The sequence below is a fragment of the Littorina saxatilis genome, linkage group LG7 (genome assembly GCF_037325665.1).
Source record: "Littorina saxatilis isolate snail1 linkage group LG7, US_GU_Lsax_2.0, whole genome shotgun sequence".
Classification (NCBI taxonomy): Eukaryota; Metazoa; Mollusca; class Gastropoda; order Littorinimorpha; family Littorinidae; genus Littorina; species Littorina saxatilis.
The window spans coordinates 6,614,859-6,631,104 of NC_090251.1; the positions used below are offsets into that span (position 1 = coordinate 6,614,859).

At 44.0% G+C, this 16,246-nt stretch overlaps 1 protein-coding gene across 1 annotated transcript in view; it reads right to left on the reverse strand.

Annotated features, from left to right (window-relative positions):
* Nucleotides 1–1,862: 1,862 nt before the first annotated feature.
* LOC138970574 (syndetin-like) overlaps nucleotides 1,863–16,246 on the reverse strand; it is a 29,049-nt gene continuing 14,665 nt past the window's right edge. The window contains exons 17-26 of the mRNA XM_070343045.1: nucleotides 15,269–15,360; nucleotides 11,396–11,422; nucleotides 9,576–9,686; nucleotides 8,822–8,919; nucleotides 7,966–8,062; nucleotides 7,298–7,456; nucleotides 5,306–5,427; nucleotides 4,614–4,712; nucleotides 3,641–3,731; nucleotides 1,863–2,896 (exon numbers count right to left, since the gene is read on the reverse strand). Of these exons, the coding sequence (XP_070199146.1) occupies nucleotides 2,780–2,896; nucleotides 3,641–3,731; nucleotides 4,614–4,712; nucleotides 5,306–5,427; nucleotides 7,298–7,456; nucleotides 7,966–8,062; nucleotides 8,822–8,919; nucleotides 9,576–9,686; nucleotides 11,396–11,422; nucleotides 15,269–15,360 (1,013 nt within the window). The 3' untranslated portion in view covers nucleotides 1,863–2,779. The remainder of the gene's footprint in view (nucleotides 2,897–3,640; nucleotides 3,732–4,613; nucleotides 4,713–5,305; nucleotides 5,428–7,297; nucleotides 7,457–7,965; nucleotides 8,063–8,821; nucleotides 8,920–9,575; nucleotides 9,687–11,395; nucleotides 11,423–15,268; nucleotides 15,361–16,246) is intronic.

Below are 16,246 nucleotides of genomic sequence, written 5' to 3' on the forward strand. Positions count from 1 at the left end.
TGTTTGTAATATTATGTGATTTACATTTTGTCTCAATACAATGTGCCTCAATGACAATCACTACACAAATTTTGTGAATAATAAATACTATTTTTAATAATCACAGTATCACAATCTTCTTGAGTGAGAGAAAGTGTTTGAAATTGTACAATGTATTCACACATGGAGATTGAGTTCTAACAGGGGACACTCACTATTCACAAGACAACATCTTCACACACGAAAAACAAGCAAACAGACTTCATTTGATATTTTCACACAGGGCAAGTTCCATCGCACAGTATCTGATATTTGCAAGGCTCCGACGGGCGCAGTGGCGTGGTGGCAAGACGTCGGCCTCCTAATCGGGAGGTCGTGAGTTCAAATCCTGGTCGCTGCCGCCTGGTGGGTTAAGAGTGGAGATTTTTCCGATCTCCCAGGTCAACTTATGTGCAGACCTGCTAGTGACTTAATCCCCTTCGTGTGTACACGCAAGCACAAGACCAAGTGCGCACGAAAAAGATCCTGTAATCCATGTCGGAGTTCGGTGGGTTATGGAAACACGAAAATACCCAGCATGCCTACTCAACGAAAGCGGAGTGAGCTGACTATGCTCTCAGAGTATAGTGTGGGGAACCCAAAAGGGCAAACGAGCTCACACGTAACCAGAAAATTCTGGAACGCTGAAGAAGAAGCAGGGCTCCACCAGACGCTCGCTCAACCTAGAGCATCCCTGGACCCCAAACTTTGCTTCTACCTCCTCAATGGAACTTAAAGCCCGACCCCTCTACAAAACTTTCCCTTCTGTAGTTCCACAGCCTTTATCAACTAAGCTGTCAACACAAGACCTGGTGCTAGCGGTGGTTTGTTTAGCGGAGTCATTGTCAATTAGGCGTTTATAGTAGTGCCAAGACTGTTTGTTTATCTAGCGCGCGCATGCTATCGCCAACTTCTGACAGCTCATGTAGGCTAATGTGTACCTTGGGACAAGGAGATTTACGATGCAGGAGCTGTATATGTGACAGCATTTGGGCAAACAGGACACAATACACAAAACACACACAACACACTTACAATTTGTGTACTAAAAACCTGCTGCATGTCAAAATGGACTCATTTTTACATTTTGAGCTTTTTGGACTCCACAGGATCAAATGTATACCAAATGGATTTGCAAAATTACCAAAACTGCACAAGTTATTTTGCTCACAACTCTGTATCCCTGTGCAAAGTTTCTGTAAATCAAAGCTGAATTCCCCAAAACCTGGGTGATACCCCTGGGCTTTTAGAAGCCTGAAATTTAACAAGAAGGGCAAAGCCCATACGACTCACATGCTTGACCTTGACCTTTACATGACCTTGACCTTCAGCTAAACCTAGCAATGACATCATACACTAAGAACTGCTTTACACATTTTTCCTACCAAAATACATGTGACCTTGACCCAAGGTCAAGGTCATCCAAGGTCATGCAACACAAAGCTGTTAATTCAAGACATAGGAAGTACAATGGTGCTTATTGGCTCTTTCTACCATGAGATATGGTCACTTTTAGTGGTTCACTACCTTATTTTGGTCACATTTCATAAGGGTCAAAGTGACCTTGACCTTGATCATATGTGACCAAATGTGTCTCATGATGAAAGTATAACATGTGCCCCACATAATTTTTAAGTTTGAAACAGTTATCTTCCATAGTTCAGGGTCAAGGTCACTTCAAAATATGTATACAATCCAACTTTGAAGAGCTCCTGTGACCTTGACCTTGAAGCAAGGTAAACCAAACTGGTATCAAAAGATGGGGCTTACTTTGCCCTATATATCATATATAGGTGAGGTATTCAATCTCAAAAACATTTATGGCCCCTGCGACCTTGACCTTGAAGCAAGGTCAAGATGCTATGTATGTTTTTTGGGGCCTTGTCATCATACACCATCTTGCCAAATTTGGTACTGATAGACTGAATAGTGTCCAAGAAATATCCAACGTTAAAGTTTTCAGAATGAATCTTCTTCTGCGTTCGTGGGCTGAAACTCCCACGTACACTCGTGGTTTTTTTGTTGCACGAGTGGAATTTTACGTGTATGACCGTTTTTTACCCCGCCATTTAGGCAGCCATACGCCGTTTTCGGAGGAAGCATGCTGGGTATTTTCGTGTTTCTATAACCCACCGAACTCTGACATGGATTACAGGATCTTTTTCGTGCGCACTTGGTCTTGTGCTTGCGTGTACACACGGGGGTGTTCGGACACCGAGAAAAGTTCAGTGCACAATTACACAGACCATCGCACTCTCTCTGACGATTACACAATAGAATCTTCAAAGTTCCATCACACTATAACTGATTTATATTTACACCACAGAATCGTCAAAGTTCCATCACACTATAACTGATATATATATTTACACCACAGAATCGTCAAAGTTCCATCACACTATAACTGATATATATATTTACACCACAGAATCGTCAAAGTTCCATCACACTATAACTGATATATATATTTACACCACAGAATCGTCAAAGTTCCATCACACTATAACTGATATATATATTTACACCACAGAATCGTCAAAGTTCCATCACACTATAACTGATATATATATTTACACCACAGAATCGTCAAAGTTCCATCACACTATAACTGATATATATATTTACACAACAGAATCGTCAAAGTTCCATCACACTATAACTGATATATATTTACACCACAGAATATTGACAGCTGGAGCAAGATTCTATCAAAGTTCAGACGACATTTACACCACGGAACCTTCCCAGCACCACTCTGCTGCTATCTCTTTCCGGTCTTCTCTGCCTCTTCAATGGTGGCAATGATACGTTGCCGAGATTTCCGACTGAGGTGATCCACTGAGTTGATCAAGGCTAGAAGCTGCTTGTTGCTGTACTCCTGAAAATTATATAAACATCATGTTCAAAAAAACTAAACACCAAATTGACTGCTGGTGAGAGTTGCACAATGTAAGAATATTAAATTGTTTGTTTTTAAATTCAAATCTGGTTTCAATGTACAACAGCACTCACAACTGCACAAGATTTATGTGTATAGCAATGCAAAATTACCAAATGCATATGAAAAGAATTATAACAAAAAGTCTGCTTCTTCCTGATCAAACACTGATGTGGGAAAAACAGTAATACACACACACACACACACACACACACACACACACACACACACACACACACACACACACACACACACACACACACACACAAACACACCAAACACACACACGCACAGATGCAAAGAGAATGCACACACACACAAACAGAAAACATTCAAGAAATTTATCACATTAACATACACAGATACATGCCTGCAAGCACACAGATACACACATGCACACGCCAACCCTACGGCCCGTCCTTAATTGAGCACTTCGTCCACTACAAGTTGTTCTTTTTGAAAGAAGAGTGCTTTTTGATTCAAGATGGATGTAGAAATCACACTCGAAAGAGCAGAGTGCATTCCCTTGGACATCGCAAAGCTATGCTGAAAGTAGTTCAAGTAAGGGACGAATTCTCGTTCCAGAAGCTTTGTGAAGTCAGCTACGCGAAGTCGACTTCTTCCAATTAAGGACAGGCTTAAAACAGACATGTGCACAGAATCATCAAGCACACACACACACACCTTGTGTTCGTGAACCCATGTCTCTAGCTGAGCGTCAGGCAGGTAGTAGGCCTTGATGTATGCCTCCACAAGCTCTTTCTCCGGGATAGGCCTGCAGAAAGCAAAACTTTATCAACCGGTTAAAACAAAGCATAGATAACCACATAACAAACCCATGCAACTGTGAGAGCACTAGCAGTCTCGAAAAACAGGTATTAAATAACTACCATACAACTTGGCTCCTGAATAAAATTGTCTTAGATATCGCAACCAGTGAAATGAAGTAATTCCTATTTGAATGTATTTGCATGGCTGCACTCAAAGTAAGCGCAGCTTCTTTTTTTTCTTCTTTTTTTTTTTCATTTCATTTCATTTTTTTATTTTTATTTTCATTACTTTATTGTCCCATCGCTGGGAAATTCGGGTCGCTTCCTCCCAGTGGAAAGCTAGCAGCAACGGAGTCGCGCTACCCAGGTGTCTGCGTGTTTAGGTGTATTCAGCCACCTGCACTTATGGCAGAATGACCAAGGTCTTTTACGTGCCATTGTGATGACACGGGGGTGGGACATGGCTTCCGTCTCTGGGTCTGCACATAAAGTTGACCCGTGTCCGTCCTGGCCCGAATTCGAACCTGCGACCTTTCGATCACAAGTCCAGTGCTCTACCAACTGAGCTACTGTGTTTGTGTGTGTGTTAGTGTGTTAGTGTGTTAGTGTGTGTGTGTGTGTGTGTGTGTGTGTGTGTGTGTGTGTGTGTGTGTGTGTGTGTGTGGTCACAAGTAACTCTGTTATACATAAATGCCAGCCTATATTTACCAAATAAAATAGTGTAGCCACAAATCGGTGCTTGCAGGGTGAAACACCAGTGATGCAAAGTAAAGGCACATCCATGTTTCCTGTTTTTGCAGTTTGATAATAAATAAGCAAATAAATCAATGAATCAATAAATGAAAAAAAAAAAAACCCATCGGGTGGAGACAACAGACGTCACTTACTTGAGGACGACGATCTGGTCGAGTTTGGTGAGGAACTGCTGGTAGTCAAGCTGCATGAGTGCTCTCCCCTCGTTACTGCATTTCTTGGCGTGGGAGTATCTGTACACACACACACATACATAATAGCTTCAGACCTATTCACCTCAAATTTACACAGGAATGTTCAAGTATAAAAATAGTAATCTGATGACCACATTAGTAATCCACTTATCCAGTGATTACCAAACATCAATAAAAACAACCTCATAAACGCCCGACAGTTTAGTTTTCCTTTCATCAGAAAAATTTACATTCGAAACAGAATTCGGGTCTTACAAAATAGCGTGCAAATGAAAGACTACGGTGAGGGAACTGTCATACATGTATACACAACACATCTGCACACAAAATCTTGTTGCATGCAAACTGAATGGACGGTTGGTTGGTTGGTTGGTTGGTTGGTCGGTCGGTTGGCATTTGTTATGGTCTCTTCAGCTGATATGACTATTCAAGACCGATGCCAGTTTGTTTCTTTCCTCAGTGCAAAGTGAATGAAAACAGTAGTAAAGTGAGAAGACTGATCCCTCTACGATGGTCCTGTTGGCACTTTGACGACTGTACCGTTAGACGTGTATGCACACACACAACATACCTACAAACAATTGTCATTGCATGCCAAGTGAAAGAAGAAAGTAAAGTGAAAGGAGACTGACCCCTCTACGATGGTCCTGTTGCAGCCCCGGATACAGTGCTCCCACACCGTGTTGACCGCCTCCTGGGGCAGGGGGATGCGGCGATCAACCTCTCGCAGCTTCACCTTCAGCTCCGTCAGGCTCTGCACACACACAATAGACTGTTCTTGATGTGGAACTGTTCAGCACGTGTACTGGAACGTGTACGGGTAACGTCATCAAATCTAGTTTTTACATCACGCGCTTGCCAAGATCTGCAGTCTCGGTGGGAGCAAAACAACGCATGCATTTGGAACATTGGAGACAAAAAAGTGACTCAAGGGTGACGCAATATTTACACGTACGCGTACAGGTCTCTGCTACATCTAGAACAATGTATTGGGGTGGGGGGAGTCATCTAGAACAATGTATTGGGGTGGGGGGAGTCATCTAGAACAATGTATTGGGGTGGGGGGAGTCATCTAGAACAATGTATCGGGGTGGGGGGAGTCATCTACAACAATGTATTGGGGTGGGGGGAGTCATCTAGAACAATGTATTGGGGTGGGGGGAGTCATCTAGAACAATGTATTGGGGTGGGGGGAGTCATCTAGAACAATGTATTGGGGTGGGGGGAGTCATCTAGAACAATGTATCGGGGTGGGGGGAGTCATCTACAACAATGTATTGGGGTGGGGGGAGTCATCTAGAACAATGTATTGGGGTGGGGGGAGTCATCTAGAACAATGTATTGGGGTGGGGGGAGTCATCTAGAACAATGTATTGGGGTGGGGGGAGTCATCTAGAACAATGTATTGGGGTGGGGGGAGTCATCTAGAACAATGTATTGGGGTGGGGGGAGTCATCTAGAACAATGTATTGGGGTGGGGGGAGTCATCTAGAACAATGTATCGGGGTGGGGGGAGTCATCTACAACAATGTATTGGGGTGGGGGGAGTCATCTAGAACAATGTATTGGGGTGGGGGGAGTCATCTAGAACAATGTATTGGGGTGGGGGGAGTCATCTAGAACAATGTATTGGGGTGGGGGGAGTCATCTAGAACAATGTATTGGGGTGGGGGGAGTCATCTAGAACAATGTATTGGGTGGGGGGAGTCATCTAGAACAATGTATTGGGGTGGGGGGAGTCATCTAGAACAATGTATTGGGGTGGGGGGGAGTCATCTAGAACAATGTATTGGGGTGGGGGGAGTCATCTAGAACAATGTATTGGGGTGGGGGGGAGTCATCTAGAACAATGTATCGGGGTGGGGGGAGTCATCTAGAACAATGTATTGGGGTGGGGGGAGTCATGTGAACTTTGGTGCGCACTGTACAAGTCCAAGAGACTAATCAATCAATCAATCAATGACGCTTATATCGCGCATATTCCGTGGGTACAGTTCTAGGCGCTCTGCAGTGATGCCGTGTGAGATGAAATTTTATACGGCCAGTAGATTGCAGCCATTTTGGCGCATATTTACCTTTCACGGCCTATTATTCCAAGTCACACGGGTATAGGTAGACAATTATTAACTGTGCCTAAGCAATTTTGCCAGGAAAGACCCTTTTGTCAATCGTGGGATCTTTAACGTGCACACCCAATGTAGTGTACACTGGGGGAGGGTTCGGACACCGAAGAGAGTCTGCACACAAAGTTGACTCTGAAATAAATTTCCGCCGAACCTGGGATCGAACTCACGCTGACAGCGGCCAACTGAATACAAATCCAGCGCGCTACCAACTGAGCTATATCCCCCGCCCTGACATGACTAAGTTCATGTTCAAGAGCTAAATCTGAGATATGCAGTACAGCAGCTAAAATATTTGTAACATTGTGGCCGTGGACACCCTCCCCATGTCACAAAACGCATCATATATCATGGTGTGATTCTTTGGACTCAAAACACCGCGATATAGTGCAAGTCTGCTGTATATCCAAGCTCAGCTTTGAGGGGGTGAAAACAGGTCACTGCATCTGTGTGTAGGTCTACACAGGAAGCACTTTCACAATGCGAATGCCGCTATCTTACCCTGAGCAGTGTGTCGACGTAAGAGTTGTGTTGCGACATGATCTCCTTGATGTCCCAGCGCACGTTGTTCATCTGCTGCAAGACGTGCTCGTAACTGATGGCGCGTGACGCTACGGGGCGGTACACCGGTTTACGCAGCTCTGTCGCCATCTTTACCGTCTGTGGATACAAAAGAAACACATGTTTGCACTCAACCCTATCTGTGGCAAAATGCACATAACTGAAGGGAGCTAACTGCACTGAGAAGCTCATTTTATTTCATTTCATTAATTCTATTATCCCAATGCTGGAAAATGTAGGTCTCTTCCTCCCATTGGAAAGCTAGAAGCACTGTAGCAGGCCTCACAACAACCAGGTCAATCTCTTTGAAGACACAATCATTTTCATCTATTCCTTTTGTTTTGCCCTTTATACTTTGTAAAGTTTTTCTCCAAAAACAAAAAAGGAGTTAGGGTAAACAGCAAAATATATATAGAGTCATTGCACAAAAAAACAGGGGTTTGGTTGTTGTTTTGCCCTAGAGAAATGGGAGGTGTTCAACTCAAACAGACAGACAGGAGAGACTGAGCAGCATCACATTAGCAGGAGATGAAAAGGTGAATGAGGGGGGGACATTGAGAGGACTGGGAGCCAAGAATCAATGTTGAGAGGAGAAGAGGTGAACCCACCTGTGTGTAGAATGTCTGGAGGAACGCCTTCCTGTTTGGGGGGATCAGGGCCTCCAGGTGAGCTTCCAGCATCTCTAGCTGACTGGCCAGAAACACTCTGTACAACACACACAGGACAAACAATAACTAAAACATTTCAATAAAGCAGGAGTTAGCCCAGGCATTGGTCACTGGTCAATGAGGTTATGGGGGTTGAACTAACTGGTTATTCAGGCATGTCATTTGTAGAATAGACCAACTCACTGATTCTGTAAACGCAGCCATGTTGTCAGTTAAATATCTCTGCATGCTGGGACTTGATGGGAAAACCCAACGACAAGTTCTCTCAAAACTGAGACAGCAGTAACAGCTCTTTTATGCATGCTGGGACTTGATGGGAAAACCCAACGACAAGTTCTCTCAAAACTGAGACAGCAGTAACAACTCTTTTATGCATGCTGGGACTTGATGAGAAAACCCAACGACAAGTTCTCTCAAAACTGAGAGCTCTTTTATGCATGCTGGGACTTGATGGGAAAACCCAACGACAAGTTCTCTCAAAACTGAGACAGCAGTAACAGCTCTTTTATGCTTATGTTTCTTGATCTGCTTGTATTCCATCTATTCACTTTAACTTTCCTGGGCCCTCAAATCCCTCTAGCATCCCCCTGCCCATTTGACCCACCCCCCCACCCCCCCCCCCCCCCCCCCTTTCTCTCCCCCAACCTGCAAATGGTGCAAAATAATTTCAAGGGCATGCTCCCATTAAAGTGACATAACATACTGGAAAAGAGTGACCATTTTATGTTTATTTAGTGTGGCAATGGAGCTCTTATAGGGTTAAATCTGGATATTGCCATGAGAAGCAACAACTTACAGAGATTCTACAGCCACTGTGCGTTCAGCCAGCCCGTAGAGTGTTGCTGGTGACGTCACATCCACCACTGACAGCAAGGTCGCCGTTGGTACGCGGTCCTGTACAAGGTCATCAAGGTTCAAGGTTCAAGGTTTTAATAAAATCTTGGGCCCACTAGGGGCATGGAAAAAATAGTTACAAATAGACGAATTCCAGAAATATCTGTCGGGTTGATATGGTTTGTGACAGAGTGAACACTCTTGCTTTTAGTGAGGCAAGCTTTCCACACATGCTCCTTGTCCACGTGTTTCAGACACACTCCTACTAGTTACTGGCCTATAGTGTCACGTGTTTCAGACACACCCCTACTAGTTACTGGCCTATAGTGTCACGTGTTTCAGACACAGTCCTACTAGTTACTGGCCTGTAGTCATGCAGGAAAGTTTGACTCACTAAAAGCATGAGTATTCACTTTTTCACAACTCGTACAAACCTGAGAGTTATTTCCAAACATTGTCAATTCCAACACTGTGTGACACAACATATTCCAAGCAATAGCAACATCTAATTGTTATCACAATACTGAGACTAGAAAACAAGAAAGGCTTCTCTATGGAATGTTAAACCAAAGCACAGTACAACAGAGGAATCAAACAAACATTGGGGTAAATTATGGAACAGTTGGTAAACTACAATGTATGAGTCAATGGGATTTTAATAGAGGAGAAGTCTTAAAAAGGATGGGGGGGAGGGGGGGGGTGGGTGGGTGTCTTACCCTCATTCCATCACCCTCCATGGTCACCCCGGGGTCAGCGATCAGGTTGTCGTGGATACGCTTCAGTGTTGTTAGCAACCGATTATTGATGCTCCTGTCTTCTGGAGAAATCTGACAAAATAGCAACGATCATTATTACTTTGTGCACATTTTGAGAGTACTTTTCTTGGTGTCATCCATACACATCACAAGGAGAGGACAAAAAATCAACAAATATCTGGCACTTGCAGACTATTTATGCGGATTGAACTCACAGAAGATTATACAAAGTCTGTGAAGGAGTATTACAAAAGAAAACATGAAGATCTGTTATAACGTGAAGGCAGCAGTTAATGATGCAAAGACAGACTTTCACACAAATGACTGCTGCGACTGAAACACCCAGACTTCCACACAAATGACTGCTGCGACTGAAACACCCAAACACCCAAACTTGCATGTGAATACTGACAGCATGTGAAAAGCCAATCACTTACCCGGTCAGTGGCAAAGCCAATCACTTACCCGGTCAGTGGCAAAGCCAATCACTTACCCGGTCAGTGGCAAAGCCAATCACTTACCCGGTCAGTGGCAAAGCCAATCACTTACCCGGTCAGTGGCAAAGCCAATCACTTACCCGGTCAGTGGCAAAGCCAATCACTTACCCGGTCAGTGGCAAAGCCGATCACTTACCCGGTCAGTGGCAAAGCCAATCACTTACCCGGTCAGTGGCAAAGCCAATCACTTACCCGGTCAGTGGCAAAGCCGATCACTTACCCGGTCAGTGGCAAAGCCAATCACTTACCCGGTCAGTGGCAAAGCCAATCACTTACCCGGTCAGTGGCAAAGCCAATCACTTACCCGGTCAGTGGCAAAGCCAATCACTTACCCGGTCAGTGGCAAAGCCAATCACTTACCCGGTCAGTGGCAAAGCCAATCACTCACCCGGTCAGTGGCAAAGCCAATCACTCACCCGGTCAGTGGCAAAGCCAATCACTCACCCGGTCAGTGGCAAAGCCAATCACTTACCCGGTCAGTGGCAAAGCCAATCACTCACCCGGTCAGTGGCAAAGCCAATCACTCACCCGGTCAGTGGCAAAGCCAATCACTCACCCGGTCAGTGGCAAAGCCAATCACTTACCCGGTCAGTGGCAAAGCCAATCACTCACCCGGTCAGTGGCAAAGCCAATCACTTACCCGGTCAGTGGCAAAGCCGATCACTTACCCGGTCAGTGGCAAAGCCAATCACTTACCCGGTCAGTGGCAAAGCCAATCACTTACCCGGTCAGTGGCAAAGCCAATCACTTACCCGGTCAGTGGCAAAGCCAATCACTTACCCGGTCAGTGGCAAAGCCAATCACTTACCCGGTCAGTGGCAAAGCCGATCACTTACCCGGTCAGTGGCAAAGCCAATCACTTACCCGGTCAGTGGCAAAGCCAATCACTTACCCGGTCAGTGGCAAAGCCGATCACTTACCCGGTCAGTGGCAAAGCCAATCACTTACCCGGTCAGTGGCAAAGCCGATCACTTACCCGGTCAGTGGCAAAGCCAATCACTTACCCGGTCAGTGGCAAAGCCAATCACTTACCCGGTCAGTGGCAAAGCCAATCACTTACCCGGTCAGTGGCAAAGCCAATCACTTACCCGGTCAGTGGCAAAGCCGATCACTTACCCGGTCAGTGGCAAAGCCAATCACTCACCCGGTCAGTGGCAAAGCCAATCACTTACCCGGTCAGTGGCAAAGCCAATCACTTACCCGGTCAGAGGCAAAGCCAATCACTTACCCGGTCAGTGGCAAAGCCGATCACTTACCCGGTCAGTGGCAAAGCCGATCACTTACCCGGTCAGTGGCAAAGAAACAGAAGACCTGAAACACAAAAGAACAAATAGAACAAGATCAAACAGCAAATTCACATTGATACAAAATCTCTAAAATGGTGTGGTGGGGGCAGTGGAGCACTGAAATCAGTTTACATCAAAATGCTATCATGAGTTAAAAAGAAAAGCTTTCTTTTGTGTTCATGTGGAGGGGTTGGGGGAAACTGGAGAAGGGAGACAGAGGGGGGGGGGGGGGGGAGGGGGTATGCCCCAGCCACTGTTATTGTTCAACACAGTGTGACACAGAGTTCTAATCTACGTTGCAATTCTTACCATAATGCATCAAACCAGTCTTCTTCACCACAGAGCTGTCTAACTGGTACACAGAGCTGTCTAACTGGTACACAGAGCTGTCTAACTGGTACACAGAGCTGTCTAACTGGTACACAGAGCTGTCTAACTGGTACACAGAGCTGTCTAACTGGTACACAGAGCTGTCTAACTGGTACACAGAGCTGTCTAACTGGTACACAGAGCTGTCTAACTGGTACACAGAGCTGTCTAACTGGTACACAGAGCTGTCTAACTGGTACACAGAGCTGTCTAACTGGTACACAGAGTGCAGATACATTGCTAGGATTTAGTTTATTCAACAAATAAAAGTTTGAGAAATGTTTGGAAGTTGAATTCAGTCCTTGATGTAACTATTCCCCTAAAGTGAAGAATTACTTCAGCAAAGCTGTCCAAATGATGGTGACGATTTAATGTTTTGGCATTTTGTCGACTGCTAATGTAAAATGACAAGGAAGGAGCAAGCAAAGAGACAGTAACTCACAGTGTAGAGGTAGTAGTCAAAGAGACAGTAACTCACAGTGTAGAGGTAGTAGTCATAGAGACAGTAACTCACAGTGTAGAGGTAGTAGTCATAGAGACAGTAACTCACAGTGTAGAGGTAGTAGTCAAAGAGACAGTAACTCACAGTGTAGAGGTAGTAGTCATAGAGACAGTAACTCACAGTGTAGAGGTAGTAGTCAAAGAGACAGTAACTCACAGTGTAGAGGTAGTAGTCATAGAGACAGTAACTCACAGTGTAGAGGTAGTAGTCAAAGAGACAGTAACTCACAGTGTAGAGGTAGTAGTCAAAGAGACAGTAACTCACAGTGTAGAGGTAGTAGTCAAAGAGACAGTAACTCACAGTGTAGAGGTAGTAGTCATAGAGACAGTAACTCACAGTGTAGAGGTAGTAGTCAAAGAGACAGTAACTCACAGTGTAGAGGTAGTAGTCATAGAGACAGTAACTCACAGTGTAGAGGTAGTAGTCAAAGAGACAGTAACTCACAGTGTAGAGGTAGTAGTCAAAGAGACAGTAACTCACAGTGTAGAGGTAGTAGTCATAGAGACAGTAACTCACAGTGTAGAGGTAGTAGTCAAAGAGACAGTAACTCACAGTGTAGAGGTAGTAGTCAAAGAGACAGTAACTCACAGTGTAGAGGTAGTAGTCATAGAGACAGTAACTCACAGTGTAGAGGTAGTAGTCAAAGAGACAGTAACTCACAGTGTAGAGGTAGTAGTCATAGAGACAGTAACTCACAGTGTAGAGGTAGTAGTCAAAGAGACAGTAACTCACAGTGTAGAGGTAGTAGTCATAGAGACAGTAACTCACAGTGTAGAGGTAGTAGTCAAAGAGACAGTAACTCACAGTGTAGAGGTAGTAGTCAAAGAGACAGTAACTCACAGTGTAGAGGTAGTAGTCAAAGAGACAGTAACTCACAGTGTAGAGGTAGTAGTCATAGAGACAGTAACTCACAGTGTAGAGGTAGTAGTCAAAGAGACAGTAACTCACAGTGTAGAGGTAGTAGTCAAAGAGACAGTAACTCACAGTGTAGAGGTAGTAGTCAAAGAGACAGTAACTCACAGTGTAGAGGTAGTAGTCAAAGAGACAGTAACTCACAGTGTAGAGGTAGTAGTCAAAGAGACAGTAACTCACAGTGTAGAGGTAGTAGTCAAAGAGACAGTAACTCACAGTGTAGAGGTAGTAGTCATAGAGACAGTAACTCACAGTGTAGAGGTAGTAGTCAAAGAGACAGTAACTCACAGTGTAGAGGTAGTAGTCATAGAGACAGTAACTCACAGTGTAGAGGTAGTAGTCAAAGAGACAGTAACTCACAGTGTAGAGGTAGTAGTCAAAGAGACAGTAACTCACAGTGTAGAGGTAGTAGTCAAAGAGACAGTAACTCACAGTGTAGAGGTAGTAGTCAAAGAGACAGTAACTCACAGTGTAGAGGTAGTAGTCAAAGAGACAGTAACTCACAGTGTAGAGGTAGTAGTCAAAGAGACAGTAACTCACAGTGTAGAGGTAGTAGTCAAAGAGACAGTAACTCACAGTGTAGAGGTAGTAGTCAAAGAGACAGTAACTCACAGTGTAGAGGTAGTAGTCAAAGAGACAGTAACTCACAGTGTAGAGGTAGTAGTCATAGAGACAGTAACTCACAGTGTAGAGGTAGTAGTCAAAGAGACAGTAACTCACAGTGTAGAGGTAGTAGTCATAGAGACAGTAACTCACAGTGTAGAGGTAGTAGTCAAAGAGACAGTAACTCACAGTGTAGAGGTAGTAGTCAAAGAGACAGTAACTCACAGTGTAGAGGTAGTAGTCAAAGAGACAGTAACTCACAGTGTAGAGGTAGTAGTCAAAGAGACAGTAACTCACAGTGTAGAGGTAGTAGTCAAAGAGACAGTAACTCACAGTGTAGAGGTAGTAGTCATAGAGACAGTAACTCACAGTGTAGAGGTAGTAGTCAAAGAGACAGTAACTCACAGTGTAGAGGTAGTAGTCAAAGAGACAGTAACTCACAGTGTAGAGGTAGTAGTCAAAGAGACAGTAACTCACAGTGTAGAGGTAGTAGTCAAAGAGACAGTAACTCACAGTGTAGAGGTAGTAGTCAAAGAGACAGTAACTCACAGTGTAGAGGTAGTAGTCAAAGAGACAGTAACTCACAGTGTAGAGGTAGTAGTCATAGAGACAGTAACTCACAGTGTAGAGGTAGTAGTCAAAGAGACAGTAACTCACAGTGTAGAGGTAGTAGTCATAGAGACAGTAACTCACAGTGTAGAGGTAGTAGTCAAAGAGACAGTAACTCACAGTGTAGAGGTAGTAGTCAAAGAGACAGTAACTCACAGTGTAGAGGTAGTAGTCATAGAGACAGTAACTCACAGTGTAGAGGTAGTAGTCAAAGAGACAGTAACTCACAGTGTAGAGGTAGTAGTCAAAGAGACAGTAACTCACAGTGTAGAGGTAGTAGTCATAGAGACAGTAACTCACAGTGTAGAGGTAGTAGTCAAAGAGACAGTAACTCACAGTGTAGAGGTTGTAGTCATAGAGACAGTAACTCACAGTGTAGAGGTAGTAGTCAAAGAGACAGTAACTCACAGTGTAGAGGTAGTAGTCATAGAGACAGTAACTCACAGTGTAGAGGTAGTAGTCAAAGAGACAGTAACTCACAGTGTAGAGGTAGTAGTCAAAGAGACAGTAACTCACAGTGTAGAGGTAGTAGTCAAAGAGACAGTAACTCACAGTGTAGAGGTAGTAGTCATAGAGACAGTAACTCACAGTGTAGAGGTAGTAGTCAAAGAGACAGTAACTCACAGTGTAGAGGTAGTAGTCAAAGAGACAGTAACTCACAGTGTAGAGGTAGTAGTCAAAGAGACAGTAACTCACAGTGTAGAGGTAGTAGTCAAAGAGACAGTAACTCACAGTGTAGAGGTAGTAGTCAAAGAGACAGTAACTCACAGTGTAGAGGTAGTAGTCAAAGAGACAGTAACTCACAGTGTAGAGGTAGTAGTCAAAGAGACAGTAACTCACAGTGTAGAGGTAGTAGTCAAAGAGACAGTAACTCACAGTGTAGAGGTAGTAGTCAAAGAGCTGAGACATACAGCTGATCACATCAAACGCGATGGGCTGCAGCACCGAGACCATCTGCAGGTACTTCCCTGAAAACATAAAGCACATAATTAACATGACTGCAAGACTCGCATGTTATCCCAAACTTACACTTCAGATTCATCAGAAATAAAATTGGCAAGACAGAAAAACTCCCAGCAGGTGCCAAAGTCGCTGAGATCACACTTTGTGCCCAACAGGCAATGACTCAGAATGTGATTATAGTCTGACATTTTGAAATAAAAATCTATTTCTGGTGAGTGTTTTGTCGTATTTAAAGATATATGACAAAAGACACAAGACAACTATTTCATCTGCTTTTATGAAAATGAATATGGACGGCTTCCTTTTACAGAGATACCTCCCTTTTAAGACCCCCCCCCTCCCCCCCCCCCCCCCCCATTTTAAAACCTTGGTCAATAAGATTTTCTGTTCACACCCACTGTAAATGTACCCCCATTTTCTTTCTTTCTTTCTTTCTTTATTTGGTGTTTAACGTCGTTTTCAACCACGAAGGTTATATCGCGACGAGGGAAAGGGGGATATGGGATAGGGGAAAGGGGGGAGATGGGATAGAGCCACTTGTTAAGTGTTTCTTGTTCACAAAAGCACCAACCAAAAAATTGCTCCAGGGGCTTGCAACGTAGTACAATATATGACCTTACTGGGAGAATGCAAGTTTCCAGTACAAAGGACTAAACATTTCTTACATACTGCTTGACTAAAATCTTTACAAACATTGACTATATTCTATGCAAGAACCACTTAACAAGGGTAAAAAGTGAAGAATTTTATGGGTGAGAAAAGGAAAGTAAAAGGACTTTGGGGAGGCAGAAATAGAGAAGAAACAAGAAAAAAATCCTAATTAGGTTCACGGCATCGAGAGTGATGCGACCTTCTCTCAGAAGTTAGTAGAGAAGGCTCCCCCATCCACCA